The sequence below is a fragment of the Hippoglossus stenolepis genome, chromosome 10 (genome assembly GCF_022539355.2).
Source record: "Hippoglossus stenolepis isolate QCI-W04-F060 chromosome 10, HSTE1.2, whole genome shotgun sequence".
Classification (NCBI taxonomy): domain Eukaryota; kingdom Metazoa; phylum Chordata; class Actinopteri; order Pleuronectiformes; family Pleuronectidae; genus Hippoglossus; species Hippoglossus stenolepis.
The window spans coordinates 1,096,904-1,122,785 of NC_061492.1; the positions used below are offsets into that span (position 1 = coordinate 1,096,904).

At 44.4% G+C, this 25,882-nt stretch overlaps 1 protein-coding gene across 1 annotated transcript in view; it reads right to left on the reverse strand.

Annotated features, from left to right (window-relative positions):
- The window catches only part of LOC118117074 (neuronal PAS domain-containing protein 3), a 208,249-nt gene that overhangs the window by 114,777 nt on the left and 67,590 nt on the right, over positions 1-25,882 (reverse strand). The window contains exon 3 of the mRNA XM_047341827.1: positions 5,379-5,623. Coding sequence (XP_047197783.1) covers positions 5,379-5,623 — 245 coding nt within the window. The remainder of the gene's footprint in view (positions 1-5,378; positions 5,624-25,882) is intronic.

Sequence of the window (25,882 nt, forward strand, 5' to 3'; positions counted from 1 at the left end):
CGAACTTACCCAGAAAAGAGAGAACTGTCTATTAAACGTGTAAAAGGCGAGTTTTAAAGTTCTGATTGTCCACTCACGAACTTTCTTATTCCCGTTACAGCGGCGAACACTGAGCGGAGATGTGGGCGACTGACCAATTCAAGACAGATATGTAACATGTAAAGAAAAAGCCTTTTCATCGCAAACTGTATTTACTTTTCCACTTATCCATCATTTATTTTTTATATTTCCTTCATAGCCGTCTGACAAAATACGTTAAAATAACAATTTGTTTTTAAAGCAATGTTGCAGCTCACATGCAAGTGTTTCATCAGCGAGCTTATGTTGCTCAACCAACATGTCGCGAACACGCGTCTCCGTTGAAATGATTCCTGAAATCAATCAGGCAGAAGAGGAGACGCCCGAGGACGACGCTGCTCGACACGATTCCTCACAACAGCAACAAAATCAAGAAGAGAGTCGCATTAGCTAGCAGCTAACGTTAGCCCCTAACCCATCAGGGACGTGTTGTGTGCACATTAAACACACAAGATTTAAATCTCACACTAAACATCGAGAGAACAATTGTATTTTCAAATTCAGTTTCAACAGCATCTATCAATTAAAAAAAGTAAAAGTCCATTTCTTATGTAATTTAATTATCTAATGTGTAAACAGAAATTCAGATTTGAGTTATTCAGAGGAATAAAAAGAAATAACTGAAAATTCACTGTTATTGTTTTTTTATTTTATGTAATTTTCATATTGGCAGATCTCGACTTCCACAATCTGAAGTCGCCTTTATTACTTAAGAAAACAGAAAAAACGATTTGTGACCAATCGGATCAAACGCTCGTCCTTCATCTCCAAACGTGAATCATCACACGTGAAAACCTGCGGCGTCAGGGTGCGGATGAGGAAGTGGGAGGGGTTTGGCGTGAGCGGCGTGTGTTTACCCGGGTGTCGGGGTCACTGTGTTCGCTCCGTATAATGGAGGAAGCCATTAGCCCAGCCAGCAGGCCGCATCATAAAAACGTCAGCCGCTACAAAGAGACGAGATGGATCATAACGAGTGGAGACTCCCGCCGCTCGCTCTCTCAGCCTCACTGATAGCCTCTGTCTCTCTAATTGACTGTCTCGTTTATTTTTCTCTCCTTCTCCCCCGTCTGCTCTTTATCCCGCTCATTTTTCTATTCACTCGCTTTCCTCTGATGCTCCATGTTTTATTCCTCTCTCTCTCTGCTTCACCGTCTCACTAGGCAGGAGGTGGATTTCGTATAAAGCTGCAGTACAGACTGTGTACAGTGTAATGCTAAGTGGATGGGAACGCACACACGCACACGCACACGCACACACACACACACACGCACACACACTTAGAACTGGCTTGTGGTTGGTTTCTGAGATGAAGTCATCGACTATATTCAGGCCACGTTGAAAAGAGATTTCTAGAATAAACTTGTAATTTTATGAAACTAAAGAAAAATAAAATTCTTTAGGAAATAACCTGAAGCAGAACTCTGTGCTCTGGAGTTTTTCTCCTTCTGGATGTAAACTCCTGAACAATCTGATCGTTTGTGGAGAAACTGTAAAAGTTCTTGACACAGACGTGACCGACGAGCACTTTTCAAAACAAGTAAACAACTAAAAATATGAAACAAACAATCAGATTACAATTATAATAAAGATACAGAAAATAAAAGTCATCATACGACATATTAAAGAAACAAGATGCTGCTCAGTCCTCATCTGATCTTCTGATTTTCACCTTCTGACATTATCACTGTTCTTTAACACGGCTCAAATAATGTGTCACGATGAAGCTTAGTGTGAGTTCAACACACAACACACTTACTCCTACACACACACAGACACACACACTGCTAAATTGCACCTTATGCCTGTAAACAGGTTTGTGGGTCTTGTAAAAAATGCCATAATTAAAATTTTTATAACTGAGAGAGAAGATATTTAAAAAGAATGTAAAGCAGCTAAAGATGTGTCTGTGTGTGTGTGTGTGTGAGAGAGTGTGTGTGTGTGTGTCTGTGTGTGTGTGTGTGTGTGTGTGTGTGAGTCGGTTTGCATTTATGCATGTGTACGTGTAAGTTCTTAATAATGTACATGTGTGTGTCTGTGACTGTAAAGTATGTGCAAAACCTACATGTGTGTTTGTTTATAGGAGAGAGTATGTGTGTGTGTGTGTGTGTGTGTGTGTGTGTGTGTGTTTGTGTGTCTTGATTGTAGACTTGCTCATGAAGTGTGGCATTTTGGTGTCTGCTTCTCTCTGCATGCATAATGAATAGCCAGGTGTCGGAGGGGGTCATACACACACATACACACACACACACATACACAACAGACTGTCAGACAGACACACAAAAGCTGAAACACTGCACCACACTGTCGAACACACAAACCGTATGCACATGTGCAACCACACACACGGCTGTTAAATTCACACAAACACACCGAGCGACGTTCAGTCACACAGTGGAATCGTGAGCGGTCAGTCGTATAAACACACACACACACACACACACACACACACACACACACACACAAACACACACACAAGCTGGGTGTCAGGATGCTCCAAAGGTCATGGTTGTTTGTGTGGCGTCCTGCAGCAGATGTGGAGAGTCTCTGACAGGAAGTCAAAACCTCCAACACTAAACTGTAGAAGAGCAACTGATGGGTCAATTACTGCAAAGGTCAACGGGGGAGGAGTGGAGGGGAGGGACGGGTGAGGGTGGAGGAGGACAAGAGGAAGAGGGAAGGTGGAGGAGAAGATGGAGAAGAGAGGAGGAAAGGAAAAAGGGAAGACAACGGAGGGAAGGAAGTCATAAGGGGAGGAGGACAAGGGAGAAAGGAGAGGGAGGAGGAGGAGGAGAGCGGGAGTCAGGAGTGAAGGAGGAGAAAACAAAGACACAGAAAGAGAGGAGAGATTGAGGAGGCAAGTAGAAAGTTTAGAGGATGAAGAGAAAAGGAGGAGGAGAGAGGGAGGTGGTTAGGAAGAGGAAAGATTGGTGAAAGGAGAGAGAGGAGAAGCACGGGATGAAGGAGACGAGGAAGAGGAAGAGGAGAACATGTAAAGGAGAACAAAGAACATATCGAGTGAGGAGAGAAACAGGAGAAGACAGGAGAAGAAGAATGGAGGAGGGTGGGAGAGGGGGAGGTGTGGAGAGGTTCATGGAGGAAAACTAACAAATATCTACGAGCTGCTGCTTTGGGAATTTGTGAAATAAATTATTTCTAAAAGAAACAGATGTTTCAGGTAGAAATGAAGATGAGACGATAAGAGAAACAGAGAGAGAAGGAGCAGGGGATGAAGGGTAAACGGGAGGAGGACGGAGAGAAAGAGTCACTGATGACATGAAGACAGGATGAGACAGGATGAGACAGGAAGAGACAGAGAGAGAGAGAGAGACAGAGAGAGACAGGAGAGGAGAGAGAGACAGAGAGAGAGAGAGAGACAGAGAGAGACAGAAGAAGAAGTTGTTAAGAGAGAAAGAAACTCAATGAAATGAGGATATTCTCACGGGTCCAAGAGAAAGAGTCATCACAACACACAGACACACACACACACACACACACACACACACACACACACACACACACACACACACACACACACACACACACACACACACACACACACAGCCATCTTCATTACCTGAACTGATGCAAAGCAGCTACAAGAAAATCAATAACTCTCTGAGAGAAAGAGAGAGAGAGGGAGTGAGTGTTTAAGAGAGAGTTAAACATGTGTGTTGGTACAGTAGTGTGTGTGTGTGTGTGTGTGTGTGTGTGTGCGTGTTTGTCTATCTATAGTTATCAGGGCTAGTTTTTTCATGTATTAGAATTAGGTTTACGTTAAGGTTGGGGTAAGGGAATGCATGATGTCAATGAGTGTCCTCACAACTATAGAGAGACAAGTGTGTGTGTGTTTGTGTGTTTAAATGATGTAACACACTCTTTATTCACATTTTATATTTTGTCATCAATTAATTTCCATAGGAATCAGACTCAGGTTAAAGGTGAGCTCCGGTGTAGTGTTTGTGTTAAATGTGACATGTTGTGATTCTCTCTGACAGGATGTAGGCCTGTGTTACAGGAAGTATACAACACACACACGCACACACACACACACACACACACACACACACACACACACACACACACACACACTAATTCGGTGTGTACATTTCTGTTCAGTTCATTAAAATGCATGTGGCTCTTCAAAGAGCCGACGACAATGATGCCATCTGCTGTTGTGTGTCGAGAGTATCTCACACACACACACACACACACACACACACACACACACACACACACACACACACACACACACACACACACACACACACACATTTCTTCTCTTCACACATTCCCACATACTGAAGCACAATCTTGCCCTTGTGCACATTACAGCTCTGCTCGCAGGTAAATACCCAGTTCACACACACACACACACACACACACACTCACACAAACACACAATTTCATGCCATTTGCTTTCATCTTTGGGTCATTCCTACGAGCCCAAACGTCCCTTTTAAAAGCGAGCGCTCCTCTTCTGCTCTAAGTGCGTCGCACAAAGGGCCCATTTCAAAGGCAAATTCCACTTAGATTCACAAGTGCTGTGTATACTCTGGTACTCCAGGCAGAAATTCATCAAAGCTTAATGTTCCCTTCACAGAAAATCACTTAGCACAGAAGCTAGCTGCATGTGTGTGTGTGTGTGTGTGTGTGTGTGTGTGTGTGTGTGTGTGTCCGCAGCTTCTCCATGTTGCTCGACAGCAGTTTAAAGTCACGGCTGCGCTCGGCCCGGTTCACCTCCGCTCGTACGTTCAGATTCATCTGAATAACAAAAGACTATTTAAAAATACAAAGACCGAACATCAGTGACTAAAGCTGTGGTTATGGATTATTTCACAATGAGAGCAACTGTGTTGAGTTTTGAAATCATTACGAAAAAAGCTTCTCTTCCGCCGTGAAATTTGTTTTCTGAGATTTAAGCCGATAAAAGCTACAATGAACGACAGAACATTGTTTTCTGCAACAGCCAAGAACGAACAGCGGATCAAACAAAGTTCTGGAAAGAGCTCAGCAGGTTCGGAAGTGTTACGTCTTTGTTTGAATAATTCAGATTCTTTTCAAATAAGAACGACAACAAAAGAACCAACGCGAATGTTTACAAGGAGACAAATCAATCACTGTAACGACTCAGTGGAAGAAGATTTACAAAATAAAACTTTCAGTAGAAAAAGTTCAATCACTGCAAAACTTCTCATTCTTTCCTGTTCAGTGGTAGAAAAACAACAATGTTCCCTGAAGACTCCACAGAACCTCATTAAACACTGAATCCCGTCTTTTAGCCTCGTGTGCGTCAGTCCTACCTTTGACGGAGGTGTTGGGCGGCGGCCCCTCCATGCGCAGGTTCCACGGCGGGTCTCCCTGGTTGGCGAAGTCCCTCATCTTCAGGTAGCTGATGGTGAGCCGGATGATGGAGGCCTTGTCCAGCTGGCTGGTGATGGCGCCCGGCAGCGGCAGCATCTTGGCCAGTTCGTAAAACTCAAAGTTTTCTTTCCCCCGCCGCGACCGCGCGGCGTCACGTGACTTCTCCTTCCTCAGAGCCTGCAGCCTGGGAGCAGAGCGGAGACAACAGGACGTTAACATACAGCGTGGGTTTATTTGCACATTGAGCGGAGAAGTGAGATCCGATCACAGGAGAACTTTCAGGACTCTTACAACCAGTAGACGCTGATTCTCAACGGGACCAAAGATGCAAACAACCTGAACCCTCCAATCCACAGAGCTTTGAAAACATGGAAGGTTCCTCGGCTGCAGCGCCACCATGATTGCAGCCTATACCCTCCGCTCGTCCTCCTCTTCCACTTCCTCTTCCCCAAAATGAACGTGGAGCTGCAGTGTTGCTGTCTCCGATGTTTGTTGACGTCCGTTCAGAGCGGGGAAGGAGTGGGGAGCGACGACAGGCGACTGCACTGGAGAAGATGCCGTTCACATTTATATGAACGACAATTTTTGAACTTTTTTGATCGCAACTCATAGAAAAAACCTTTTCACGTTCTTCCGTGATCCCATTTCTCAAGTCCCCGACAATCTGTCTCCCCCACCCCTCTTCCTTCTACTGCACTCACTCCTTCCCTCCATCCGTCCTCCTCTCCATCACTTTCCACTCTATTAATTTATACCAAAGAGCTGCTCTGTTTATTCTCCCTCTCTCCCTCTTTCTTTCACCCTTCAACAACAACATTGACGACCATACTTTCCCGCAGCCTCTCATCATCATCGGATGCCGTTATGAATTAACTCTGCAATAAATCAGCTGCTAAAAACCTCTGTGGGCTTCCTGCCGGCCACACACACACACACACACACACACACACACACACACACACACACACACACACACACACACACACACTCGCACTCACACATACACAAAGACAGGTGATTAATTTTTGCCTGAGCGAAAAAATGCAGGAGAAAAAGTGTTGGAGGGATGAAAGGGGGAGGGAGGTGTAAAGAGGGATGAGATGGAGGGATAACGGACAAACAGGAGGAGGAGGAGGAGGAGGAGGAGTTGTTTAGGGCTACAGATGAAAAATGGCTGTCATCATGCAAAGAATATCATTTTCATACTGTTTGTCATTTATTTATCGGGCTGAACAAACGGAGCGAAAGGAGGAGAGGAGAGGAGATGAATTTATTTAATTAATAAATGTTCTTCACTTTATTATTAAATGTCTTGAAGGTAAAACAGTCGCAGGTTTGACGCGTCTCCCTGCGGCTGCAGCGAGGAACCGTCTGTTGTCGCGTTTCGTTTTTTCGTCTCACGTTGTAATTGCTAACGTCCGTACACGTCAAAGGTAGATTTGTGTGCGGCGCCATTTCCCCCCCGACTGTCGCCATCAAACTCTTTGACCCGTCTGTCAGAGGAATCCCACCTGCGTCAGTGTCCGGTCAAAACGTCCGTAAGGTTTGTGAGCGCTGACGACGTTAGTGTGAAATGTTAAAGTGAAGCTGGAGAAGAACGATATATCATTTTGTTAAGAACGAATACATCAATAGAGAGAAAAGTTCTAATTGATACATTTTAATTGATTCTATTTGTGATTATTTCACTTTCATCTTCCTCTTTATCATTTCCCTGATGTCTCTTCTTTGCTGTATTAATATTGTTCTGTCAGAGAACTTGTTTTACAACTTTACACAGGAGGCGCTTTTTAAATAAAGTCTGATTTGATTCATGGGCATACAGATTTAAAGTGACTCTCTCTTGTATTTTCTGAGAACGTCACACTTATCAATGTTAACAATTGTTGTGTGTCACTTTATATATATAATTGTATATACTACTTGTTTTGTGTGGCATCTATTACAAGCTTTGTGTTTTATTTGTTGTGTAACTCTCTCTGAGGACCCGCTTTGCTTCGTCACGTGAAGAAGACATCAAATGTAAATCAGGTTGTATATAAATGCTGAAACTTGAGTGTGGATCTGTCCTCTCGCATTTATAACTTTACGAAAGTCATGACTTCATTTCTGCAACTCGGGGTCACGTACCCACATTTTGAAAGAAAAGAAAAAGCATAAAATAGAATCGACTTAGCCACAAGCACAAATTGTAAAGAACAGGGTTTATCTAAAAGTGAAATGTTATATATTCACAACAGAGTGTGTGTGTGTGTGTGTGTGTGTAGCCAACAGTGGTGGCTCCAGGAGGAGCAGCCAGACAGATGGAATTTATTTGTTCCACAAACTTGGAAAGAATTAGGTTTTATTATTTATATTTATTAGAATTATGTCTCTCGACGGATATGTCTTAATGTCTATCGGCTGCATGTGTGTGTGTGTGTAAGTGGACAAGAAGGTGTGTTTGACCTTGACTCGATCCGACATATTTATCATGTACAGCATGAGTAGGTAAATGCAACACTTGTTGTGGTCGAGTGTGTGTGTGTGTGTGTGTGTTGAGCGGGGGTCTTATAAACATGAAATGAAACCATGTTGTAAAGTTCAGCTGGATGACTTGATGGTGTTTTAAAGAGCTTGTCACACCAGGAAAGGTGTGAGTCTGTGTGTGTGTGTGTGTGTGTGTGTGTGTGTGTGTGTGTGTGTGTGTGTGTGTGAGATGTCGTAAAGTTCAGCGAGGTGGGTCGATGGCTTTTTAAGGGCTTGTCAGCTGAAAGGAAAAGATATGTCTGTTTCAGTGTTTCAGTGTGTGTGTGTGTGTGTGGGTGTGTATGTGTGTGTGTGTATGTGTGTGTGTGTGTGCGGCCATGACTCTTCTGGCAGTGTGTAGAAATGCTGAAAGGTCAATTGGAGGTCAAACTGACCATCAGTCATGTGACAGGTCGGGCTGTCGTCAGGCAGATATTTACTGTCTGAGCTCCTCACACACGTTCATACGAGCAGAGTTGCATCATCAGGAGAGAGTCACCTGTTCAGTCGACTCAGGACGTCTCTGATTGGCTGAGAGTCGAGCTGCCGCTAACGCTCGCTCTGCTTGTTTCTCTGAAAACTTCAGATCCCGACAAAGAGGATGCGACGCCACCAACAGGCGACCAAATGAAACGCAGCGTTACCTTGATTAGAACCACAGAACTACTTCAGGAGAACAATCTGACTGAAGCTCACTTTCAACAGGAAAATGGATAAAAAAGAGAAACTGCTGATACGAGTCCTTGTGTTTACGCTCAATGTGAAAGTCATGACCCAGAATTCCACACAGGAAATCACGTGACTGAAGAAAAATCCTGAATCGCCCTGAAGAAGATACACAAGATATAATTCAAGCAACAACTCACACACAACAAACTGTGTGTGACCTGAAACACTCACTTATGTGTACAGCATAAACCTTTACATCTGTTTCTGTACATGCATCTTGTTTTAATGTAGTCCCTCAATATGTAAATGTGCTTTATAAATAAAATTGCCTCTGCCATTTAAATTCTATTATGTAGTTTCATTCCCCAAAGGCGGAAGCACATCTGAGTTCATACCGTCTCGTTGTGTTTGTGCAAAATTCAATTTTTGTTCAATTTATATTTTCTGGAATAAACTCCGTGCTTAATTTTTCTGCTGGGTCCAGATATGAGAGTATCTGTTTACACGATCGGCTCATCCATCAACAGAGGCCAAACTGAGAGGGAGAATATTTTTAAAACAAACATCCATGCAGGAAAGTCTTCGATGAGATAAAGAGAAACACGGCGAGCAATATGAAGAGAGAGATGAAGGCGGGAGATAAAACTCAGAGGAGCGCTGCACGGTGGCCGACGGGGAAATCTGTGGAGGTTTGAGGTCCTGACCGCTGATAGCCATCACACACACACATGCACACACACACGCGCACACACACACACACACACACACACACACACACACACCAGCAGCATTTGAATCTCTTAATGACAGATAGAAATCTTCCCGCACACACAGACACACACGAAATATAAACAAAGACTGCGGAGATCTGAATCTGGTTAAGGCGTTCACATATTAAAAAAAAAAATAGAGAAAGTGTGTGTCTGAGCACACGGAGAAAGAAGAGAGAGCACGAAATAATGGAGCGACAGAATGAGTAAAAATGTTCTGAGAAAAGAGCAAGAGATGGAAAGAACCTACAAAGCATCAGAGATGTATTTCCCGTGTGCGTCATGGTGACAATATGTTTCCATCGATGTAAGTTCTGTGTCGTGTGTGTCGTCCTGCGTGAGGCAGAGAAACCTGTGAAACTGCATTAAGTGAATCTTCCATGACGTCATTGCCGTCCGAGGCAGCCACGTTAGTTCAGTTATAATAAAATACACACGATAAAAGATGTGGAACTCGGTGTATTTGGGCCGTTGTTCCACGAACGTTTGCAAACACATTGACCCGTCTGTCACAGCGCGGGGCGAGAGAGAGAGACAGCTGTGTCCTTTAAAACATCCAGAAAGTTTGGACGAGCTCGGCTCAGGTCGAGGCCTCCTTGTTTTTACCTTTAGAACCAGGAGAACCAGGAGTATTGGTATCAGCGCTGCCACGGAGGAAACAGAGAAGCATTCTACTACAACTGTCACAGATTAGTTTACACTAATCGTGGGGAAACAAGCGATAACCATGTGCGACACAGTGACACAAACTCAGTGCAGCTACGTTAACTGCATCAGGCTCGGACGGGTTTGGAAAGAAAAATACGACTTTTCCTCCATCGTGGGTTCCATATCTTGCTGGTGCTTACTTTCTATTGGACGGCCGAGTGTTGGTCACAGCGTCAACGTTCAACCGCAGCAGATTCCTGCGTCCTGAGAACAACGGGTTCGTTGCCGCTGACGCATTGTTCCTGAAAAGGCCTCGAGTTGGGAAACACTTGAATCATAAAGAAGGTGATTTGTGGGATGAACGAGAAGGAACCGGAGAACCACCAGTGCATTACACAGCAACATTCAGTGTGTGTGTGTGTGTGTGTGTGTGTGTGTGTGTGTGTGTGTGTGTGTGTGTGTGTGTGTGCGTTGCTCTACTGTACAGGACGTTGTTTTCCTGCAGCTGATTATAAAAGAAGTGTCAGTCTGTTTGATTTATGTTGCTTATTAATGTGTGTCAGTGTGTTTTTATTTATTGTGTCTCTAAAGGAAGATAACGGCCGATAGTGACCAGCTCCTTCTTTTTAAATCTAAATCACGGGAAGAGAAGACATTTACATTTTAATAAAAACATCTGGATCGTCACACGAGTTCACGTCCAGAGAAAAGAAAAGTTTTGAGTTTTTATTTAAGTTGAGCTTGGAGAGATGGAGAAAGAGGAGAAGTCTCTCTCCCTCTCCTCCTCCTCCTCTTTTTTAATCTCTCTCTCCCTCTCTCCTCCTCTGATGCTCCCCCTGACCCCCCCACTCTCTCTCTCTCCCTGTCTTTCAATTCAGCCAATCAGGTGACCTGCAGCCAAGGTTCCACCCCGTCAACTCCGGGAGGCACACGCACACACGCCCGCACGCACAGACGGTACAAACGGTCACACACAGACACACACACACAGCACGCACACACACACACACAGACGCACACACATACATACACTCAGACAAAAGGCCCTTGAGGAGGAGGGTAATTGCTTCCATGGCGATGGGAAAGGAAGGCAGAGAACAAGTGTCACTTTGGATTAAGCCCCGCCTGCTGACATCGCCATGGCGATGACACCACTGCTCGCTATGTGTGTTTGCCTGTTTGTGTGTGTGTGTGAGTATGTGTGTGAGTATGTGTGTGAGAATGTGTGTGAGAATGTGTGTGAGTGTGTGTGTGAGTATGTGTGTGAGTGTGTGTGTGATCACTGATCAAGGGACTGAGTGCCAAAACCAATCTACTCACTGAGGAAAGACAGAAAGACAGAAAGAAAGAAAAGGGAGAGTAGTTGAAAGGCAATAAAAGAGATGAAATTAAAAGGAGAAAGAGAGAAACAAAGAGAGAGAAGAGCGAGGGAGGAGTGATCGAGTGAGAGAGGAGAAGAAGAGAGAGGACAGGTCCTATAGATGATCTTTAAAGTCCTGTATTGATCATAAAGACACAATAACCTGCTCAGTGTGTGACACACAAAGTACCAGAGTAAAAGCTTAGTGTGTGTGTGTCTGTGTGTGTGTGTCTGTGTGTGTGAGGTGACTGTATATAATGATGATCAATAACTATATGTAGTTTGGTTCATTGATCGTGACAACTCGTGACAAATATGATACTTCTGTTAATTGGGTGGAAAATAAATAAAACCGAAAAAACACAGAATAAAATAAAGAAATAAAACTTGATGAGAAGGACAGGTGTGTGTGTGTGTGTGTGTGTGTGTGTGTGTGTGTGTGTGTGTGTGTGTGCATCATCACAAGGATAATCACACTCCAGTAGGATTGTAGTGATGGAGGGATCAGTGTGAACTCCCACAGAGAACTGAGGGTAACTCCATGCATCCCACTGAGAGGGGAAGAGAGAGAGAGAGAGCATGAAAAAAGAGGGGGACATGAGAGGCAGATTTAGAGAGGAGGAATAATACGAACGACGAGAGGACAAATGAAAAGAGGAGAGTTTGAGGAGATGGGAGAAGGGAGGAGGGGAGAAAGAGATGCTTAAAAAAGAAGAGAAGAACGAGTAAAATACTGGACACTAGTTTTTAAACAAGCAGGAGGAGTTAGTGGGTCTGTTGGTGTGTGTGTGTGTGTGTGTGTGTGTGTGTGTAACACTGTGATAACTGATGTGTATTTAATAGTTTCTAAACAACAACGGAGCTCAGAGGAACATTATATATCAGGTTCTCTCTCTGTCTCTCTCTCTCTCTCCTCTCTCTCTCTCTCTCCTCTCCCTCTCTCTCTCTCTCTCTCCCTCCCTTCCCTCCCTCCCTCTCTCTCTCTCCCTCTCTCCCTTCCCTCTCTCTCTCTCTCTCTCTCTCTCTCCCTCCCCCTCTCTCTCTCTCTCTCTCTCTCTCTCTCTCTCTCTCTCTCTCTCTCTCTCTGTCTCTCTCTCTGATGGAGACATTTTGGAAAATGTCCTGCAGTATTTGGACGTGTTCACACCGTCTATCTGTTTTACCAATCTCTGCCTGACACGCTGCTTTAGCATCAACCCGAGCATGACAGCAAGCAGACACACACACACACACACACACACACACACACACACACACACACACACACACACACACACACACACATTCCAGGTGACAACATGTTGTTTTATAGAAACAACAGTGATGAAATAACAGAATTATGATTGAATCTCTGGATTTATCTCTTTACTGGAGACGCAGGTGAACTCTCATCCGACTTTTGGAGAAAAACAAGAAGTGCCCAAACTGTGAAATTTCTTTACATCTAACTATTAATCAATATGATAAAACTATTAATGTCATTATAACTGTGTGAAAATGTGCAAACGACCTTTTCTGCTTCTCACCCCCTCCGGCTGTGATTGTGCAGTTTACATTGAACTCAATGTGGCAGCGTAAATAAAAGTGAAACGAGAGAGAATGAGATAAATCCCAGAAACACTTCGGGGCTGAGAAGGTCAACGTCTGAAACAATGACGTCACGACAACAACACAGTGACATCATCGATGGGGGCGGGGCCAGAGCGAGCCGCCGACACAAACACACACATCAGCCGCACGGTGGAAAGTCATGTTGATAACGTTATAGTAGAATTACAGCTTCCTCCATCCTGTTAGCTACAATCCTGTTAGCTGCTCACACACACACACACACACACACACACACAACACACAGACACACACACACACACACACACAATCACAGACACACACACTTTTCTCACCTCTGATAGATTTGTCCTCAGGTGAATAGAAATATAACGTATAGACAGAATATTTACATAAAGAAGACAGTGTTTTAAATAAATACTGTAAATCAAAACTGAGATAAAACTGTAAAGGTCTATTTTGCACTTGTGTAGTATCGTAGTAAAATGAATTAAAACATTTATGCAACACATTGTACGGCTCATTTTTTTGGTTTTACATGAAATCACCAATAACAACACTCCGGTAACATTCTTTATATAAATACAAACATTTCACTGTAGATTAGTTTTCCCCACAAATAAATTATGTCTTTTTATTTTAATTTGTCCTCCGACTTTTATTTTTCTACAGTTTATTCAGATTTTTTTTCTGTATCTTTGTCTTATATATTTTCTCCCTGTATCCACCAACACTGTCACTATATTAAATCTTTGTGTGGCTCTAAATCCTATAAGACACTGAGTGTATACGTCAAAGATACATCCAACTTCCCTGTTAACATTCTTCTCATTTTAACAGTGACATCATTTATTCATTGAATATTTATAACCTAATTTCTAGCTTCCGGACATTTTGTCATTTAATTTCACGACAGCAGTTATCTCCTTTGGAAGGAAGCTTTAATGCACGGATTCATTAATGCACAACACAGCACAATTAAGCGAAGCTCATATGACTAATATGATAAGGGACGTTATGGGGTAATAATGTGAATTTTATGGATATGAGATGAGGGTTTTAATTACTAAAGATGAATAGTAACATGAATCAGTAAGAAAATTCGACATGAGCAAACGCAGGGTGGCAAATTACTGGGAGCGCTGCTGTAAGTGATGGACTTTAAGACATAAATAAACAAATAATAAAACAACAACGGAAATTTGTAATTAATGCTGTAAATTGAATTTGATGCTGGGACAAAAAACTTTTTGACAATTGTCCTATTAATTGTCCTCTTATTTCATTTGAACTCTTAAATTAAATGTTTTTACGAGAGGTTTATAAACCAGTTAGACATAAAGTTACCAGGGATTCAAATAAAGACTTTTATATGGTTTCATAAAGAGTCATTTATGAAACTGAAAGAACTTTAAAGAAGTTGGAGCCTTTACATCTGTAATTCCAAACGAGAATCCTGGGCTGTAGCTAATGATGAACCTAGCGAGCTAGCCGAGCAACTTCTGACTTCAGATAGGGTCGTGTTCACCGTGTAGAGCTGCTCCCTCTAGTGGTTTTCACAGACTTTTTTTTTAATGTTTTTTTTGTAATTTTCATCGCTGATATTTTTCTCTTCCGAGTTTTACAACACATCTGAAGAAAATGTTGATACTCTCGACAGTCACATTTCTTTCCCTCCGTCATTTCCTGCTAAATACGCTACACCTACTGCTAGCTTGCTAAAGCGTTAGCCTCTGTGGATTCTAAACAAAAGAACTTTAATATTGCCGCCATTTTGCCGTTATGAAACAAGCCGTTCTCAAAGGTTGATCACTTCAACGCCAAGCACACAGTGTACGTGACTTCCTACATCATAACCATGAGCTCAGGAGTTCAAGTTACGTATAGAATCTTCGTACATATCACACAGATTTTGCACCGAAACATCGTCTAGTGCCAAAGTTTTGTAGGAAGAAGTGTTTCCTTTATGTTCGTAGGACAGCTACACGTAGGACAGCTAGCTCATGAACAACGCTACACGTGGGACAGCTAGCTCATGAACAACGCTACACGTAGGACAGCTAGCTCATGAACAACGCTACACGTGGGACAGCTAGCTCATGAACAACGCTACACGTGGGACAGCTAGCTCATGAACAACGCTACACGTGGGACAGCTAGCTAGCCATAGCTGCAGATGTTGCTCCAGGTAGCCTCCGAATTTATAAACTGATAGCACGAGCATGAATTCAATCCTTCAGGAAAGACGTAAAGTAAAGTCACATTTTAATTAAAACCCAGACTACAGCTGTGTCTCAATTCCTTCGGACGCTGTCCCATTTCGAAGGTCGGACAAATGTGTCCATCTATTCCTGAACAACTAAAGATCCAACGCGTGGATCCATCTTGGGCTAACCTATCCCAGGGTTCATCGTGTGCTGCTGACGAAGCTAACAGGCTAACTCTCCGGGTGGGGTTACTATGACTCAAAGTAGCCAAGGATGAAAAAAAGATGGTGGCACAAACAGGAAATCCTCCGTAGCCAAGCCCGTCTCATGTCTGTCCTCACCCCCGCCCCGTCACCACGGTCTCGTAGACACAGCTTACGCTTCTGGCTCTGATGCGATCCCCCAGAGGTCTTTGTGAGAACTGCAGCCACCTGAGATTGAGTTAATTTCGCGGCTCAGGCCGTGAACGTGACCACGAGAAGCCGGACGGAGGTCGGAGGTCGAGGGAGGAAATGAAGAAACAAAGGAACCTGATAGATGGAGGCAGATCCCAGATGCTGAAGGGCAGCGGGAGAAACGAGGGATGATGAAAGAGGGATGCAGGAAGAACAGGAGGTGACAGCTGCACAGGACGGTTTAATCATCTTCACCTCCGCTCACCCCTCTCCCCCATTCACCCTCTTTTTACCTTCGTGTTCGCTTCCTAATCTTACTTAAATGTTTCCTACTTGCTTTCCTTCCAACGTCCTTATCTCCTCACCTCTCCTTTCTGTCTGTTCTTCTCCTCCCCTTGCACCCCCATACCCTCCTTCTTCACCCCTCTGCCCTCATCCTCCCGTCATCTCCTCCCCTCTGCTTCTCTCCTGTGTCCATCCTTCCTCTCACCTCTGTCCTTATCTCCTCTTCTTTTCTGTCCTTCCTTTATCTCCTTCCCACCTTCTCTTCTCCTCATTTTACTTCCTGTCTCGCCTCTTTTTGTCCACTTTCATCTTTTCTTACCCTCCTGTCCTATGTCCTCCACTTGTCCCCTTCCATCCTTATGTCCTTACCTATTTGCCTTTTCCCCTCTTCTTTCTCTCATCTCCTCTGTTGTCCTCTTGTCCTCCCCCACTTTTCTCCACCATAGTGTCCTTCCTTCCTTTCCTCCTCCCCTCTCCCCTCATCCCTTTGTCCTCCCCTCTCATCTTTTGTGTTTACCTCATTTCCTTTCCTACTCTCCTATATGCTTTCCTATGTCCCCTCTCGTCTGTAATCTCACATCCTTTCTTCTCCTCATTTCCCTGTTGCCTCCTCCTCCCCTCTCTCTCTCTCCTCTCTCCCACTCCTTCCTTCCACCTATGTCCTCCTCCTCCTCCCCTCCTCCTCCTCCTCCTCCCTGGGTTCAGTGGTGTGGAACAGTTCAGTATTAGCTCTGAAATTAGCAGCAGTCCCTCGTTAAAGAGTTGGCAGGAGCACGCACACGTGCACGCACACGCGCACGCACAGACACACACCAGGCGGCGTTAATGGTATAAAAGCTGCTTCCACCTTGGAGACACAAAATTACTTGAACACCTCTTTCTCTTCGTGTATTTATCATTTCTTCTTCTTTCTCCCGCTGCAATCATTCCTCCTTCCTCTCTCTCTTTTGTCTCCATCACATCCTCCCTCTCTTCTTTCTCTCTCTCCTTGTCCTCCTGTAACCTTCAAACAAAGAAACAACTCTTCTCCTCCTCCTCCTCCTCCTCCTCCTCCTCTCTGGCTGTCGGCCATCAGACAGTGAATGGTCCTTCCTCCCCTGACATCCTCCATCCTCCTCCTCATCACTTCTTCTTCTCTTACTTTTCATCACTCTCGTTACTTTATTTTTCACCATATCTCCTCATCCTCCATCCTTCCTTCCTTCTGCTCGTCTCTACTTCCACCCCACAGCTTCTTTTATCCTTCATTTCATTCTCTCCTCTTCCATCCTCCCTTCTTTCTGGGCCTCTGTTCCTTCCACTTTAACCTTATTTACATTTTATTTGTCGTCTTTTTAATGCGTTTATCTCTTTTTACCTCCTCGTCTCCTTTGCTTATTTCCTCCCTCCTTGTGCCTCACCTCCATTTCTATTTCCTTTCCTTCTTTACCTCTGTCGTCCTCTTATCATCACTTCTATAAACTTCTTCTTCTCCATCTTTCCTGCTTTTGCCTTTCTCTCTTTCTCACGCATTCTTCATCCTTCCTTTCTCTCACCTTCTAAAATGACTTTCTCGTGCGTCGTTCATCTTTGTTAGTCGCAGTCGTACAAAACGATTCGTATGAACGGTTCCTGATCTGCAGCCGTGGAAGAAGACTTCTCTGGTAAAGTAGCAGCCATATAGCAGAGGAAGCTAAGCTAACAAGGTCCTGGCTTCAGCTCTGTGCTAAAACTAAAACCTGAAGAACACATTTCTTCTCCTTTATATTAATAAATCATATTGAATAGTTGCATTAACGTCATAGATAAACCTTGGTCCTTGTCCTGATCTCAATCTCTGACATAACTAAATTAGCTTTTCAAGTTATCGATATGTCGCTAACGTTAATCCTTGGTCCTGATCAAGAACGTCGAGCTACATCAGCTTAAACTTAACTTAACTTAAACTTAAAAACAGATAATTAGCTATGTCTGGCTTCTCACCTCTCATTATGCTACAAGAGAACCCCCCACCCCACGATGGAGGGATTGCTTCCCTATATGACGTATGAAACCCTGGCTGTCATTGGTATCTTGTATCATATAAAAACACATTATGAACACGTTAATGAGGTTAAATGTTTGGTTTTAGATCCTTTCCTTTATGAACAAATATGAGAGAGTTGTATCCAACTCGTCCAGAAAGTGAAGCAACGTGTGATGCAGACGAAGCAGTGGAATCCCCACCTTTGGCTCGGATAACAAGATGGTAGCATCCCAGGCCAGGGCCGTGTCAGGACCTGACAGAGGGACGTCTGCGTGTTTTTATACGTGTGCTTCAGGTGTTTATGGACTTCAGGTCCGTGTGTGCGAGAAGCAAAAAGGTGTTTTGGCAGAATATCACTCAGTGTGTGGTGCAGCCTCTCCACAGGCCGCCGTGCTCGACAGAGCTAATTAGTTTGGCAGCAGAGTCAGAACAACATACCTTTGGCCTGCAACCCCCCCCCACACACACACCCACACACACACACCTCCAACATCGAGTACACACACTTCCAAACACACCTGCACACGGACACAACAGACACACACTGTTCACACTATTTACATTGAGATATCATCACCTCAGTATTGACCATCGGAAAACAAAATTCATCAGATTTGGGGGAATTATGAAGAAAATGAGGCAAGAAATCTCAACAAGTCCTTCAACCCGGATGTCCTGATTCCTCTCCCGTGGCCCGAGCCCTGGATATGAAGTGTCCTTCGCTGGGAGTGTTGCCTCCAAACAGAGCCACCAGGGAGAGGGCTAGAAGACCTCCCCCACTCGGGACGTCCTCAGCAGCCAGCGTTATAACACTGACAAGCAATATCAACTAGCGTTATGACAACTGCAGGACAGACGGGTCAGCGCGTTTACATCGGTTATTTCCACGTAACGTTAGTCCTGTCGATAGAAACTGAAAACGTAAGTAAGTGCGAGTGTGTGGAAACAGGCGTGGGTGGGCGGGTTGTGTGACACGTGGAAGAACTCGAAGCGAAACAACACTCAACACAGACGTTGCTCTCGTGAACAAAGAAGTGAAGTTTGATGCCGAACTTAAAACCTTTCTTCTCGATAAAAGTTAAATATTTGTCCAGCTTAAAAGTGATTAAATCCACGAAAGCCATGAAATCACGATTAGTACCAAATATTCACTTTATGATGTTCAGACGTTCAGGTCATATTTCATACATGTTAACATCTTTCATGTGGAAGTTCAGTGAACAAGTGAGACCATATTTGTCCCTTGATCCGATCCTAAAAACTCACTTCTGCTTTTTAAACAACCTCAGGCCGTTTAAAAACGCACCTGAAGCCCAGCCTGTGATTTACCCTCAGAAACGTACGAACACGCCAACAACAGCCTCTGTTCACATCTGTCGGCGCCACGCTGCCAACCTCTCTGCTGCGACTGATCAAAGCAGGTTACAGCAACCTGGTGCTGAGGCCAGACTGACACACACACACACACACACACACACACACACACACACACACACACACACACACACACACACACAACGGGTGAGCTTGACTTCATCTATTATAGATGAGGTAAACACAAAGAAGGATCTTTCTCTCTTTTCCTTCTTTGCTTCGTTCTTTCCGATTTATTCTGGTATTGAGTAAACACTGTGTTACTGCATCGAGCAAATGAAGGATTGAATGAGACAAAGTTTTCTCCTGTTAACTTTTACCAGGTCGGGAGGTTAGTGACACGACCCGAGAGGGTTGAACAAAGGTTAGAGATAAATCAGAACATCTACTCCTTTACGTGAACTGAGCTGATTCAAAATGTTGCTGCACCATATTATGAATATCGCATCTTTACACTGCTTCCTATCCGTCAGAACAAAGGAGACATTTAATGGTTTTTCAAAGTCAGTCGTCCGTTCCAAACTTCTGTATCATTGTGATGTCACCTGGACTTTATCGGGGGGGGTCTTAAAGAGACAGGAGCCAAAACCAAGTGTTACAGACAGAGGCTGAAAAGAGGAGCTGCAGCAGTGGACATCATGTTACGCAGATGACACCAAGCTGTGCTTCTCTATGAATCTAATCACTTGAGGTCATTAAGGCCTGGATGACCCAGAACGTTTTACTTCTAAATTCTGACAGACTGAGGTCATTATATTTGTCCCTAAACACTTTAGAGAAACATTGTCCAACCAGATTAATACCTCAGCTCTACTGTCGTCAGTGCTGCTTGTTGTGTTTCTCTATAAAACCTCCACCTTACTATGTAAACGGCCATGAGATAATGCACGTTGTGATTTGGTGCTAAACAAATACAACTGAATTGAGTTATCAAACGCAGCGGTGCCCCACTGGGGGTGGAGCTTGGTTCTGAGACGATGGTTTACTTTCATTTTGAAGAACAGTTTCTGCAGAGAGAAGCCGGACACGCAGGAGAATCACGTGAATCAATGTCTGCTCTGTCGGTTACATAACCTTTAAATATTTGATACTAATATTGGCATATTTGAGCTGTTTGAGCGTCAGATTACACGTTAAACATGTGACAATCTTTGTGTTTGGAGTGTGTGACCTCTGGGTTTACTTTCCCTGCTGTCGTTCTGTCAGCCTCCATTTAATTTGTCTCTTCTCCACTTCTCTCTGCTTCTAATATCGAGCTGTCTAGTTTTCAGAGTTGCTCTGCCGCTCTGTGTGTGTCGTCCTCCCTGCCAGAGATCTTGTTTGTACGAAGCAACAGAAAGCTGAATAATTGATGCTGGATGCGGTTCACAGCACGCTCGCTCTCTCGCTGCTGCCGTCCTACACCTCGTTCGCTCTCCTCCGCTTTCCTCCGAAAAACCAACCTCACCTCCTGTTGTTGTTTTTGCTGCTGATGCCCGTGTCGATAATCATCCCACAAAAATATAAGAAACAAATCAGAAGGGCCAGATGAAAAAGAAAGAAAGAAGACTTTTTGGAAGGAGATCGATTGGTCCAAAGCTTTGTGTTAAAACACACACACACACACACACACACATTCCTATACAGGCTTGTAAATTACAACCAGGAACAGAGGAAGATATCATTCTGTGTGTGCATGCGTGTGTGTGTGTGTGTGTGTGTGTGTGTGTGTGTGTGTGTGTGTGTGTGTGTGCATATGGTGATAAAAGCCTGCGCCGAGAGGAAATGTCACTTATCAGACCTTCTAATCACTATTCATATTGTCCTCTCACTCACACACACACACACACACACAGACACAGACACAGACAGACACACACACACAGACACACACACAGTATTGAGGCTCTATTGCTGGACATAAAGATAGAAGCAGCCGATACAGCCGAGTGAATGAATCACTGACCGAAGCTCATCTTTCTCCTCCTGACAAACATCACAGCTCATCTCGTTTCCCTCCACTGGTTTCCACTGTTTTAATAATGACGTAACCGTGACGACCCCTGCAGACCGCCCTCCTCATCCACACACCCTGACCTCTGACTGGTCCGTTGATCTGTTTGGTCTCAGCGTTGGACTGTTGGACGGAGGAAGGTGAAGATGGAGACATGAGGTGAAGCAGAAATGAAAATGTGATCACAACAAGCGGGAATATTGAAGATTTGCGACGAGAAGAAATGTGTCGAGAGGAAACAGAGGGATGGATGGAGGGAGGGAGGAGAGGGGAGTGAATGGAAAGGCGGTGAGAGGCAGAATGAGAGGACCATTTGCATAAACACTCCTTGTGCTTTTGTTGGTGCAATTAACTTCAATAGCTTTTAGCTTTTCACACTCACAATGGCTGCGTGTGGGCGTCTGTGTGAAGAGGGCTGCGCGCTATGATACGAGCGAGTGTGAGGAATTATAACCAGCGAGCGGAGCGCCCGGCGGAGCTTCAATCCCGGGCCGCGGCGAGCAAACGGGGCCAGATGAGGTCACGTGGGGACAAGCCGGGCGGCACGGGGTCACACGGGGCGAGACTGGACATCCAGGGGCAAGTTATGCTAATGAATGCTGCGAGGGGCCCCAGTTTGAAACTGAGAGCTTTTGTAAACTATACACAACATTTCTAAAGGTGAGGTCAGACCGGGCCGGCAGGGATTACTGGAAGCTCCTGCACGCTACACGTTCTGCTGTGGGGAAGTTCTGAAGTTCTTCAAAATAGGAACGAATTAGTGGGAAAAACCGGTTCATGCTCACGTGGATCTGTTATGTTTCATCCGGAGAACTTTGAGGGTTTCTCAAAGAACCAATGACTAAGTCAAGATGGACGACACGTCTACGTTAGCTGCCATCTCTGACATCAACTGGAGCCAATACATTGTGACTCTGTGTTTTTAAACTGGATCCGCAAAGTTACTGAATCCAAATTTATTTTCAGATCACGTTATTTAAGTGTTTCTTTACGGGTTGAGAACGTTCTCTTCCCTCTGAAGCTAAATCAGCAACATACAAACCCATTGGATTGAAACTATCGTATCAAACCTTAAATCAATGTTAAAGCTAAATAATCTGCATGACTGTTTTCCAGCGGTGAGACGATATGCTTTGTTTAATTGGTGTGAACCAACTCTTACACCTATATATTGATTTAAAGTAAAAGTAAAATCCTCCGATGGTCAATACAACTTAGATAAAGTTGTTAAGAACAATTAACAAAGAAGTTTGTCTCTTTGTCTGGTTCAGGCTGGAGCAGCAAAGATCTTCTGGCATTTTAATTATCTCTCCCTTTCATTTCTTCTCTCTATCACACACACACACAAACACACACACACACAAACACACAAACACACAAACACACACACGGTGCACAAGGGTGGGTTTGAGTTCTTAATCATGGCAGGACCTGGCGGACTCGCTGGAGCGTCCAACAAACACAGCCGGCCTCCTGCCTGCCCTGCAGACACATTACCACCTCTCATGGCCAGATGGACCTGTCTGTGGGCGTGTGTGTGTGTGTGTGTGTGTGTGTGTGTGTGTGTGTGTGTGTGTGTGTGTGTGTGTGTGTGTGTGTGTGTGTGTGTGTGCTGGTGTCTGACGCTCGTCCTTGAATGAAGACATGATGGTCAAACTGTGTGTGTCCATGTGTGACACGCAAATGAGAATAAATGTGTGTGTGTGTGTGTGTGTGTGTGTGTGTGTGTGTGTGTGTGTGTGTGTGTCTGCTAACTAACTGGACATCCCATCAGCAGAGCATCTGTGATCTCAGCCCTCCAGAGGGAGTTCCCTGTCAGCCCGACAGGTTCATACACCCACAGGAAGAACAATTGGACCGGGCGAGAGACCTTCACAAAGAACAGCCGGAGGAGAGAGAGAGCGAGACTGAAAGAGGAGCGAGGGGGCGTCTTTTGTCCAGCGATGATTAAGAATTTAGACCAGACGGTGTGTGTGTGTGTGTGTGTGTGTGTGTGTGTGTGTGTGTGTGTGTGTTCAGCTACAGGTGGTATTCCAGAATGTGTCTTCCTATGGTTGTGAGGACCACATGTGGTTGACAGCCATTAGTTATGAGGACATTTTGGTCGAACTTCAGCTACAATGGGCTGATTGAGGGTTAACACTTGGTTTCAGGCTCGTGTTTAACCAGGTTCTGGTTAAGGTTAAGGATTTATATAACGTTTGTGGTACAGGACCTGGGAATGCGTCACGTCACAGTGTCCTCACAGCTACGGAAGTTCGGAAACGCTGCTGGTCCCGTTTGAGTTGGAAAACTCCATTTTCCAACTCAAACACAGACTTATGGATTTAGCCGAAGACAAAGATGGTGGAACAGAGAAATATTCCGAGAGTGAAGTGTTTGATCCGAGAGGAGATTCCTCAAATAAAACTCAAAACAGAAAAAGTGTTTCTCAAAATTCCGATATTAAACCAGAAGTAAGAAACACATTACGGAGTTGATGCTAAGGAATTTCTTTTTCTTGTTATTTGTATTTTGAATATTATTTCATAACATCAGACGTATAAGAGCAAGGTGTCCTCATGTCTACATGTACGATTGGATTGTTTTTCTCTTCAATGAGATGAATCAGCGTAAACAGCGCCCTCTTGTGGTCCTCAGGCTCAGCGTTAAACACAGTCCTAAACATCCAACACGTGTTTCATATTCATATTAAACTACAGACTGAAGACAACTCTACACAACAAGGTGGAGAATCCACTTCATTCCATTATGTTCTGTGCAGCAGCAAACAAATGAGGATTTATTTCCCATTTGAGTTTATACACTGAGCCAATTAGTAAATTACCAACAACAAGGACAACACTGTAAATCAGCAGCTCACCAACAAGCCTGTGTTTTAATCCGAGGAGCTTGTTTAACTGGGCAGTAAAACTCCTCTTCATCCATTTCACCCCGTTTGCTTTTCAATCCCAGTAAAACAACTGTGGAGCTGATAATTAAACAGACTCTATAAAGGTTCAGCTCACAGATCGCAGACGGATCCACCTTAAAAAGAAATGTAAGCTGGTTTCAGAGGACAACACGGACTGGAGCGACTGGTAGTACGATACAGGTGCTGGTGAAGCTGCTGCTGGTGGTAATACTGCTGCAGCTACTACTGACTCCATTAGTTTATTACTACTATTGACATAAATATTGGTAATCAGGGGCGCAGCCAAGAAGCGCCCACTTGTAACGTTATTCTCGTCGACTGTAAATAAAGATGGACGACACGTCTCCCTTTCCTCCACTACCCATAACGTCTTCCTGAGGAGTTTATGTCTCAATCTCTAGTTTCAAGTCTTCTTCAATACATAATGTATCATGACCTAATACTCGTTGCCTTGTACTACTACTAATACACCTGCTAATAGTGGTATTACTACCGCTAGTACTATCGCCACACTACTGGTATTACTTGGAATACTGCCCCTATTGGTAACATTACTACTGCTTCTAATTGGGCTAACAATAATACTACTGGTAGAAACACTGCTTCACTATTACTACTGGTACAACTGGAGCTACTAATACTGCAGTTACTAGTCCTAGTATAGTACCTGCTAGTCTGTAATTAGTCTGCTAGTACTACTTAGGGTACTTCTACTGCTACTTATCCTTCTAAAGTTATTTCCTACGTTGTGAAAGTTGTGTCTTAAAAACATGAGAATTCCAAATGGAGTTTGGTGCAGTGCTTCTCCGGAGCATTTATCTGAAGCACAATCTGTACCACGCTGCGTCTGATTGCGTGGAACTTTTAACACCTCATTTTCTGACGCTAATGCCTTCAGCCGGTGTCGCTCTTTAACTATTATCTTGTCTCGGCTCGGCTCAGCCCGGCCCGGCCTTCCTCCCCTGCCTTGGTCCTATCTGAGAGAGGGATTGCCGGCTAAATCTTCTCCACGCAGCAAGTGGACCATAACTGGAAGAAATAGGCTGAGATCCTGCCGAGGAGCGGGAGGAGGAGGCGGGGGAGGCGGGGGAGGAGGGGGAGGCGGGCAGTCACAGGGGGAGATAGGGGGCGAGAGAGGCACAAGTGACAGGTAGAGGAAGCGCAGAGAGAGAGAGAGAGAGAGAGAGCGAGCGAGAGAGAGAGCGAGAGAGTGGTTTCTAAATGCAGCGTGTCTCTCCGACTAAGCGCGAACAGATAGACTTCTGACGACCGACTGAGAGCCAATCTGAGGGAGACTTTCACAGTTGAATCTCCACAAAACGGGGTGACACAGGCTGGATGATGACCCTGTGTCTGTCTGTCCGTCTGTCTGCCTGTAGACAGCATTAAATCAGCTCCTCTGACAGTCTTTCTGTCCGCCCTCTTGTTTCGTCGCCTGCCTCGCTGCCTTTGTATCCGTCTCTCGGCTTCTCCGTCTCGTTGTCACACAAACACATTTGCAGTTTAGCAGGAGCTAACCTGAGGCCCGAGGTCGGCCTTACAACCTGCAGCCTGTCTTCCTCCTCTCTCTGTCTCTCTGTCTCTCTGTCTCTCTGTCTCTCTACATCTCCTCCTCTGCTTCTCTTTAGTTTCTCTGATGTCAGATTCACAGTTAAAGCTTTTAAAACCCAGTCTTCCAGTGTGTAGTTCGAATATAGCTGCTAAAATAAAGGTTTGAACCTGTTCGACACCCAGGATATTAATCAC